The sequence below is a fragment of the Protobothrops mucrosquamatus genome, unplaced genomic scaffold, assembly GCF_001527695.2.
Source record: "Protobothrops mucrosquamatus isolate PMUCROS unplaced genomic scaffold, P.Mucros_1.0 scaffold_198, whole genome shotgun sequence".
Classification (NCBI taxonomy): Eukaryota; Metazoa; Chordata; class Lepidosauria; order Squamata; family Viperidae; genus Protobothrops; species Protobothrops mucrosquamatus.
Genome location: NW_015386274.1, coordinates 940,070 through 950,636, shown reverse-complemented (window position 1 = coordinate 950,636; position 10,567 = coordinate 940,070). Strand labels below are relative to the sequence as shown.

Below are 10,567 nucleotides of genomic sequence, written 5' to 3'. Positions count from 1 at the left end.
GTTCTCACCTACATCGTCCACAAGGGACGACTCGGGAACTCAACTCCTACCTCGGGCAGCTCACCTATCCCCCTATGCCCAGGGGAAAGGTATCAAGCCGTTTGACAGCTGATGCAGGCTGTCAAAACGGCTTTTACGCAGAAGCAGGCGGGAGCAGCAAACAGCTGCGTCCAGCGAAGTCGCCTGCCACCGGAAGTCCCACTTAACCTTTTATATTGGGGTGTCAAACTCAATTTCATTGAGGGCCACATTAGCATTGTGGTTATCATCTGGGGGGGGGGTTCCTTCCTTCTTTTTCCCTCCCACCCTGCCTCCCTCCTTCTCATTCCCATCTCCTTCCTTCCTCCCCTCATTTTCCTGCCTCGCATTCCCATCTCCTTCCTTCCTTCCTTTTTCCCTCCCTCCACACTTCACATTCCCATCTCATTCCTTCCTTCCTTCGTCCCCTCCCTTTCCCTCCTTCTCATTCCCATCTCCTTCCTTTCTTCCTTCCTTCCTCCCCTTATTTTCCTGCCTCACATTCCCATCTCCTTCCTTCCTTTTTTCCCTCCCTCCGTGCCTCCCTCCTTCACATTCCCATCTCCTTCCTTCCTTCCTTCCTTCCTTCCTTCCTTCCTGTGCTGATACTGGCACTTCTGCAGAGCCCTGCAGAATCAACAGGATCAGCGCCGGGCTCCAGCTGATCGGCGTTTCTGCGCAGCTCAGCAAAAGCGCCATGATCAGTGCCAGGCTTCAGCTGATCGGCGATTCTGCAGGGCCCAGCAGAAGCGCCAGCATCTGCACCAGGCTCCAGCTGATCAGCGATTCTGCAGGGCTCAGCAGAAGCGCCAGCATCTGCACCAGGCTCCAGCTGATCGGTGATTCTGCAGGGGTGTCGGGTCTCAGCAGAAGTGCCAGGACTAGTGCTGGGGTGTAGCTGATTGGCAATTCTGTGGGGCACAGTAGAAGCACCAGGATGAGCACCGGGCTCCAGCTGATCGGTGATTCTGCAGGGGTGTCAGGTCTCAGCAGAAGTCCCAGGATCAGCGGTGGGCTCTAGAGGATTGGCGCCTCTGCGAGGCTCAGCAGAAACACAATGTTCCAGCTGATCACTGCTTCTGGGCAGCTCAGCAGAAGCGCCAGGATCAGCACCGGATTCCACCTGATTGGTGATTCTGCGAGACTGAGCAGAAGCACCAGGATCAGCACTGGGCTCCAGCTGATCAGCGCTTCTGGGCAGCTCAGCAGAAGTACCAAGATTGGCGCCAGGAACCAGCTAATTGGTGATTCTGGGCAGCTCAGCAGAATCATCAGGATCAGCACCGGGCTCCAGCTGATTGGTGATTCTGCAGGGGTGTCAGGTCTCAGCAGAAGCACCAAGACCAGTGCCAGCTCCAGATGATTGGTGCTTGTGCGGGGCTTAGCAGAATCAGCACCAGGCTCCAGCTGATTAGCGCTTCTGGGCAGCTCAGCAGAAGCGCCAGGATCAGCACCAGGCTCCAGCTGATCAGCGCTTCTGGGCAGCTCAGCAGAAGCACCAGGTTCAGCGCCAGGCTGGAGCTGATTGGTGATTCTTATGGGCTCAGCAGAAGCGCCAGGATCAGCACCAGGTTCCAGCTGATCGGTGATTCTGCGGGGCTCAGCAGAAGCGCCAGGATCAGCACTGGATTCCAGCTGATCAGCTCTTCTGGGCGGCTCAGCAGAAGTGCCAGGATCAGCACCGGGCTCCAGCTGATTGGTGATTCTGCAGGGGTGTCAGGTCTCAGCAGAAGTTCCAAGACCAGTGCCAAGCTCCAGATGATTGGTGCTTGTGCGGGGCGTAGTAGAAGTGCCAGGATCAGTGCCAGGCTCCAGATGATTGGTGCTTGTGTGGGGCGTAGCAGAAGCGCCAGGGTCAGCATTGGGCTCCAGATGATCGGGGATTCTGCGGGGCTCAGCAGAAATGCCAGGATCAGCGCTGGGTTCCAGATAATCGAGGATTCTGCGGGGCTCAGCAAAAGCGCCAGGATCAGCTCTGGGCTCCAGATGATCGGGGATTCTGTGGGGCTCAGCAGAATCCCAGGATGGTGCCAGGGTCCAGATGATTGGTGCTTCTGCGGGGCTCAGCAGATGCACCAGGATGAGTATCAGTCTCCAGCTGATCAGTGCTTCAGTGGGGCTCAGCAGAAGCACCAATCAGCTGGAGTCCAGCACTGATCCTGGCACTTCTGCTGAGCTCCACAGAAGTGCCGATCATCTGGAGCTCGGTGCTGATCCTGGTGCTTCTGTGGAGCTCAGCAGAAGCGCTAGGATCAGCACCATGCTACAGCTGATTTGCGCTTCTGGGCGGCTCAGCAGAAGCACCAGAATCAGCGCTGGGCTCCAGCTGATTGGTTATTCTGCAGGGCTCAGCAGAAGCACCAGGATTAGTGCCGGGCTCCAGCTGATCGGTGATTCTGCAGGGCTGTGAAACAGCATCACCGTGTGTCCAGCCTGGAGAGTGGATTCGAGTAAAGGAACACTTCCTGAGAGCAACTACCAAATTGTCAAGTCCCACCAAGTTCTTCTCAGCTCACCCACAGAGGCTAATGTCAAGGGCATCAAAGCATGGATCCATGTTTCCAGATTGAAGAAAATTCCACCGCCCCAGTGGGAGTGTCAATCCATCACTGATTTGAAGCTACGTTTGCAATGAACCCCAGCTTCACCTGCAGATCTTTTTGATTACCTGGATTCCTGGCTTCTTCTTGTTCACTTTTATAGCAACTTGCTTATCACTCTGGATTATTATGAGCGCTGGGCTCCAGCTGATCGTCACTTCTGCTGAGCCCTGTAGAAGTGCTGATTAACTAGAGCTTGGCACTGATTCTGGTGCTTCTGCTGAACCCTGCAAAATCACCAATCAGCTGGAACCTGGCACTTATCTGGACACTTCTCCTGAGCCCTGACAGTCCTGCAGAAGCACCGATCAGCTGGAGCCCAGCACTGATCCTGGTGCTTCTGCTGAGCCTTGCAGAATCGCCGTTCAGCTGAAACCTGGCGCTGATTGTAGCGCTTCTGCAAAGCCCTGACAGCCCTGCAGCTCTAGCCATCTGTCGCTCAGGCTTGTGCAGTGCTGTCACTGCTTCAGCTCATCCCCCTCCCCTGCTACCACTTCTCTAGGACAGTCGTGTACCACCTGCCAGGTGCCGATGTACCACTGGTGGTACACGTACCACCAGTTTAAAAGCCCTGGTCTAAGATTTTACAGTGCAACTTTAAACACATTGCAGATACAATATAACATTCTGCCATGTACTTAAAACTGTGCTCTAAAATGTTCCATTATTTAAGTACTGTAACATATATAAGAACAAAAGGTTTATTTGCGCTAAATCTTTGCAACAGTGATAGAACTGCACATGCAGAAGATCCAAGTCTATATCTTCAGCATTATCCATTAGAGTTGAAAAAGTCCTTCCTGAAACCTTGCAAACCACCCCCAATACTGTGCTGTATGTGCCAATGTCATAACTTGATTTAAGGCCAGCTTCAAGGTCCTTAACATTTGCATTCCAGACTTGATTAAATGCTAGAAACACCTGGATCCAGTGTGCATTTTTAAAAAGTCAGCTTTTAGGAAGAGGCAAATGTTTTCAGTCATATGAAAACTAGCATTGTTTAAAATCCACTTGAAAAAAGACTGGTATATAATAATACAGTAGAAATACAGTTATATTTATAAACTTATATATTTATATTTCTACTATATTATTACTGTCCTGAGATACCAGTTACAAAGCCAACAATATGGCATTATTTTGCAAGCCTTAAACAATATGAAGTATTTGCTGCTTGACTCCCAGAGGTTTTATTACCAAAATAGTAACATCTGCCTAAATCTACCTGAGCTATGAATATTCTGTACAATTTCTAATGTGTAAATATATACAAAAGTAAGAGACACAAAAACTATAGAGAACTTCCTCTGAAATCATGGTATACTTGATTTAACTGTTTGTGGCAAAGAAATGTTGTAGAATACAAACCTGCATTTGTGCTTGTTCATCTGCATATTCAATTGATTGGAAAATAGTCAGGGAATATCGACGCCTCATTTCTAGCTGGGCCATGTAAGACCGATACCATCTTTGAATAAGGATAGCTGCTTTAATAGCTGTCAAAACAGGATGTGCCCCCAAAATAAGATTAATTGGCGACAACTAATTATTTGTGCAGATTTTTGGCTCTAGAGTTTTAAAATGAATGAAATTCATGGAGCCTGTATTTCATATTTGTTTCTATTACATGGTTTCTTGTAAAATACAGAAGGGTAATCAATAAGGTTATAAATATCACTGCAACTCAAACACAATGGTAATTTTATTATAATTTGTAGGGTAATGTTTGAGATCCTTTGTATCATTGTAAAAAGTAGATACACAGATTAGCAGATAGTATTGAATTCTGTGACACAGAATCTTAAGGCTTTCATTGACCTGACTTTTTGTAAATGAATACTCCTAATTTTTCAAACCTGAAGACATTAGCAACCTAGACAATGTGTACTATATGTTTTAAAAGGTGCTAACAGTTATAGAAATACCCAGTGCTTTTTTTCTTAAAAAAAAAAAAGGTGCCGGAACTCACACACGTCATACAACCTGCCTTGCCTACCCTACAAGGTTCCATCCAAAAAAGGTGCCGGAACTCCGTTCTGGGCATTCTATGAGAAAAAAAAGCCCTGGAAATACCTAGCTAAATATACTGTAGGTATCATTAAATTCAGTGCTAGCAAAACTAAATTTTGCTATGTGTAGAACAAACTAAGTTGTTAAGAGGCATACATATCATATCAAACAAGTTATAACCTGCCTTTACTATGACAGACTTGGCAGAGGATTGTGTTGCCCTTGGAGCATTGCTCTTATCATTGCTCATAGTTTCATTATTCCAATTCTCATTCAAATAGAAATACTGCTTTGTTATTAAGATGATAAATCAAGACTCAAGGTATCTTATCAATGATGTCCACCAAAGCACTTCCCAAGAGGAATTGCCCATATTCAATATGCCTGAAGGAGCAAACTGAAAGATTCAGAAGACAGCAGGTATCTAAGGCATTGCTGAACTTTCCAAGAATTCATATAAATATCTGGTGTTGAAGGGAAATATTGTGATCACGTATGATATGATCTGAAATATCTATAAGTTAGAGAATGAAATTCTAAAATATTGAAATGTGACACACACCTTGCTTTCACCTCTTCCAATACTCAGTGACTAGTATATTGTCCCCCCTTTTAAAATATATTAATTTCATGATCCTTTTGCTTTTCTATCCTTTGATTTTGTTATTTTCTTTGAATATTAAAGCTTTCCCGTCTTATCTGTGCTCAACTCTTGTCTTCTAATATACTCTACAAGCTCCACTCTTCCATGCAGAAGCCGCCTGGGGTGGAAACCATTAACAAGTTATCACACAGCCTGTAATTTCATTGGGAGGACTTTTCTGTTTTACTGTTCACCTTGAATTTTTATTTACTTATTTATTTGGAAAATTTATATTGCCACCTACTCGCACATGGTGACTCAAAGAAATAAAACACAGGAAATAAAAACACAGTATAAAAGAAATAAAAATAAAATAATAACAATATCTCTTAAATTAAAACAAAATTTCTTTAGAGCTATATGGAAATGCTATAACTGAACTTATCTAATCAATGAAAGAATTCAGATTAATGTTAGAGTGATAATGGACATAAAGGCTTCAAAGAGAAAATTAATCTTCCTTCCTTCCTTCCTTCCTTCCTTCCTTCCTCGCTCCATCCTGTTCCTTCCTTCAACAACATTTGGTGTCCAGGTGAGCAAACACATGTACTTACAGCAACTTCCTACAAAACCCTTATGGAGAACATCTTCATGCATGTTTTTCCTTCATACAGGTACCAAACATCCTTGGAATGACTAAATTAGGCAATCACAGAAAATCCTCATGTATACTTTTAACATTAAAAGAGATTCCATTGACGTCTTCTTTGTTTTCCCCCCTCCCTTTCCAATAGCTTTAGAGTCATCAGCTCTGCATATGGGACCTGTTTTCATTGCATTGGTGAGTACATTTGCAAAACATTTTCCTTTGGAATAGTGAAGCGATATTATTATGATACATTAATTTTGTTATATGAATCAAACAAACACAGCTCCAATATAAAGTATTACAGAATATGAAACAGAAAAAAAAATCCAGCATGTCACTGTTTACAAGCTTGCTCTTTTTTTTCCTTTGTACATCTTACTAATTTTATTATGCTTTTATTTTAAAAGGTTTTTTTTTTACTGTCATATACTGTGTCAGATGCCTAACTTCACTTTCTTTGAAGCTAGCTAGCAACTGCCATAACCAAGGAGGAGGGGGCAATTGGGAGGGGAGGAGTGCTGGAGATGTGAAAGAATGCTGTGAGAATTTGGGGGGTACGGACACTAACACGAACCAGAGGTGCCAAACCGAGCCATCTTCCTGCTTTCAAGGATGCCAGCCCTGGGAAAGGAATTTACAACAGTGCTCGAAGCACCAGGTTCCCAAAACATCGGAACAGAGCCTGATTGGACTACTCTCACTGGGGGAAGGGTTTTGGACATTGGGGGTTGCTTTCAATATATGATTTTCACATGGTTTTTCTTCAGAGCTTGCCTCACTCGTGCTGCACTCAGCAACTCTAGTAAAAGAACCTTTTCTCTAGCATCTATGGAGTCAAGAGTCGTTCTTTCCTAGGGAGCAGGCTGTGGCCAATCTGACAGTAGGCAAGCTCTGCTGTAACAGTCAACCAGGAGACCAATGTCTACTGAGGGGACTGAACAAAAAAATGACAAGCCATGAAAGTGGCTTGGAAGAGGCTGGAGCTCGTGCCCACCCCCCACCAAACCACATCGCCCAAAAGAGGAGCTGGGGAACGTGCGCATCAATGAGGAGGTGCCGAAGCCCTGGTAGTCACTCACCCTGGGGACAAAAGATAGAGGGAAAACCTTTCAGGGTAACGTACACAAGGGGAAGCCCTGGAGCCCAGAGACAAAAACAGCGTGTCAATTGGGGCGAAGAAGAAATCCAAGGGGAGCTGGCTGAGCAGGAGGACCTAGTGGAGCAAGCCTGAAGAGTACTGAGAGATACCTTTGGGACCCGGCGAACTTCTTGACCAGTTAACCAAGCCTTGAATGGTACTGGAACCAGTGGGAGATGGCACCACGGTGCAACTGGCCATGGCCAGAGGGGCGACAATCTCACCTGGACCCGCTCAAATCCAGGCAGCCCCACCACCAGCCACTCAAGCAGCATAGCCCTTGCCACAAGGAGGTTCATCTTCCAGGGGGCGCTGAGGCCCCAGCCCTGGGCTTGAAGTACGGAAGAGACCCAAAGCAACTGGGATTTTTCCTCACCCATGTAGACTACATGCAAGAGTATGGAGTGGACCTGTCTATCGAAGCAGCCTGGGTCAGTTGCACGACCATGGCTCTGGAAGGCACCACAATGGAGTGGATGGTATTCCTCCACAATGATGATGCGCCAGAGTTCTGAAGCTTCAATTGGTTCATGATGGCTCTGCACAAAAGATTCAAGGACCCACTTGCCCAATGAAAGATGTGACCCTGCATCAAAACTATCAACCAGGGTCACGGGGGGTGGGTGGGTTGTAGCTTACAATGAAGAGTTCTGGCTAGCTGAATGGCTGGAAGACGTCCTGATAGAATGCTTCCAAGATGGGCTCAATGACAATGTATACAACATCTGCATCTCACGAGGAGGCCCACAACCCTCTGCCAGTGGTACGTGCTAGCCGAGGAGGTGGAAATCAACCTGCCCAGGTCTTGCAGCTGCAATGCCCACAGATGGTGCCATTCTTCCCTGTTGCAGAAGAGAACACCTGGGCACAACCTCAGCCCCAAATGCTGACCCACAGGCTGCTTCAAATGTGGGAAGGAAGGGCACCACGCCGCTGACTGCTAATACGCCAAAGCAACCCCTAAGTCCAGTGGCTCTCTTTTACTAGCATCTCTAGTAAAAGTACCTTTTCTCTACACCTATGGAGTCAAGGGTCATTCTTTCCTAGGGAGCAGGCTGTAGCCAGTCTGACACACTGGTTTTGTAGTGCTTGCTGTGTGCTTATTGTAAGGTGCAGGATATAAGTTAAGCATGTTTCAGGAAGTTAATGAATTTTCACTACTGTTCTTACAGTTTTCCAGGGGTTTTTTTTGTAACTCCTTCTAATTTTATTATATTTTTTTATCTCTACTTCCTTATTACATACTTGAACCCTTAGGGGAAACAGCTAAGTTGTAATATAAACTACAGTAATATAAACTACGGAAAAGGCAGATGGAAGAAGATAAGATAAATTAGTGCAATTCAATTCTACTTGAACGTATTCAAAAGTTTGGCAAAACTTACTCCCAGATACGAAGGAACCTTGATGAGGAAGACTAAAATACAGAATTGAACCTTTAAATAAATTACAGGACTTTGGGTAAAAGCTCCTGTTTCTTGATCTTAATGTGCCTTACATGCCAGTGATTCTCAATCTTTTATATCTCACATCTCACCAATCACTTTGTAGAAATGCTGGATCCCACTCAAAACAATAAGGTATGAAAATAGAGAGATGGGTCTACCTAGATTGTTATATATTTACACACAGAATATAAAACAAATGACAAAACATATGCAAATCATACAACCACAAAATTACAAATTAAGAAAGTGCAATAATATTACTTGTTGTCATAGAACATTGTATTGCACAAGCAAGTTTTACCTTTTTCTGATTTATTTGTTTGGCTTTTTGTACCAGAACTGCCACATCCCATGACTCAGTAAAGTAAAGGCTGGATTGCTGGTTTAAATTATCCTCATTCTGAATGAATTCTTTAGCTGATAGCGATCCAACTGCAGTTCTTTATATTAATCTCAATATGCTGTAATGAATCAGTTCTTCATTTTCCCTAATAAAAAAGAATGCAACGAACATTGATTTTGTATTGTCAGCTGCTAAGGCACAATGGAATATAATTACCTGAGTCATCCATACACCAGTGAAAGTAGGAGGGTTCACTGTTCTGTAGCTATTGTCCTGTCAGTTTAACATGGATGACTCTCTTTACATCCCAGGATCAGAATCAGGCAGGCAGAGAATTGTCATGTAATTATTGAGGAAAAAAAGTTCAATGGAATTATATTGTAGTAGTTCAATACAATTATATACATATAGGCAATGGATTGTTTTCTCAATTTCCCCTCCTGTCTATCTCTAAAATGAGGTATTTCAGTAGGATCACTAATGGACAAATGTAACCAAGGCACATAAAAGCAGGAATGAGCAACTTGTGGTCCCAGAACCATATGGGCCTCAGAGTCCTATTTTTCTGCACTCAGAGACCCTTTGAGTTTCCTACCATTTTGTAATGCAGGCATTTCACAGGTTTTTTTAAAGCTCCAGAAATTTCAGATATGCCCATACTGTTTGCTGATACCATTTGCCATCTGTTTTATAAGCCTCATATCCCCCCCCCAATATTAAGCTTTTTCCACAGCTGGACAGAAACCCCTCACCAATATCAAATTTAGGGTTTATAGACATTGCCTGGCTACCCAATTGCCAGTTCAGACCAGTAGCAGGAACAGACAACACCACAATTTAGTAATTACCTATGGATAATGGAAGCAACCTCAAAACCTGGTCTACTTCTGAAATTCAGTTTCTCCTGTAATTTGCCTTGAGAGTTCCTGTCTATTTAAGAGTGCTGCAATGAGAAGTTAATTGGTTACTTTGCAAAGATAAGGATGTACCTTCAACTAAATCACTCTTATTATTGTCTCTAGTATTTTTAAAGATACCTTTACCATAGCATAATGTAAATAGCACATTGTGTAATAGTACACTGGCTTTTACACCTGTTCTGAAAATAGCATGTTGCTGCTTTGAGGCTGAATCAAAACATTTTTTTTTTAAAAAATAATATTTTTCTTTGTCTGAGTTCCCCACTTTCCCTTACATTTTTTTTTTACTTCTAAAGCACAAAAACATTTTTCCCACTTCCACAGATGGCAAAATAACATAAGATCAACTGTTTCCTTCCCAAAGCTTCTGTGTTCCTCAAAAAACTTCATAACAATTATCAGTCATGTTATACATGAGTACTTATTACATCACAATGTAAATAAAAAAATGATTTCATCTAACAGGGTTTGAGGTCCTGTTTTTTTTTTACTATGCTACCAAAACCCTTAACAAAAATAATGAAGCAGTAGGCCAAATGGATTCAGAAAGAAGGAATTAATAAGCAACTAGGTATATGGATTGGAAAGCAGTCATCATATACTACAATGTTTACAGCTTCATCTAAAGGTGGTGTTTGTGTACTCTAGGACCCAAGAGGCCTTCTGAATTCCTCACCTCCTAAAGATGGGGAAGCTTAATTGATGCTTTTCTGTGGTAGTCAATAAGCTACAATAAACAAGTCTTGCTAAAACTAATGTGATTGTGATAATTTTTTTAAAAAAATTCACAACTCAAATGTGAAATATATTCCTGCTATATAGATGACAGAACCAAATCAGTACTATCAATTAGGATGT

At 43.6% G+C, this 10,567-nt stretch overlaps 1 protein-coding gene across 1 annotated transcript in view; it reads right to left on the bottom strand.

The window, feature by feature from the left end:
* PPEF1 (protein phosphatase with EF-hand domain 1) overlaps positions 1–8,799 on the bottom strand; it is a 55,945-nt gene extending 47,146 nt beyond the window's left edge. The window contains exons 1-2 of the mRNA XM_029285980.1: positions 8,748–8,799; positions 3,987–4,114 (exon numbers count right to left, since the gene is read on the bottom strand). Of these exons, the coding sequence (XP_029141813.1) occupies positions 3,987–4,114; positions 8,748–8,799 (180 nt within the window). The remainder of the gene's footprint in view (positions 1–3,986; positions 4,115–8,747) is intronic.
* Between the last annotated feature and the right edge of the window lie 1,768 nt (positions 8,800–10,567).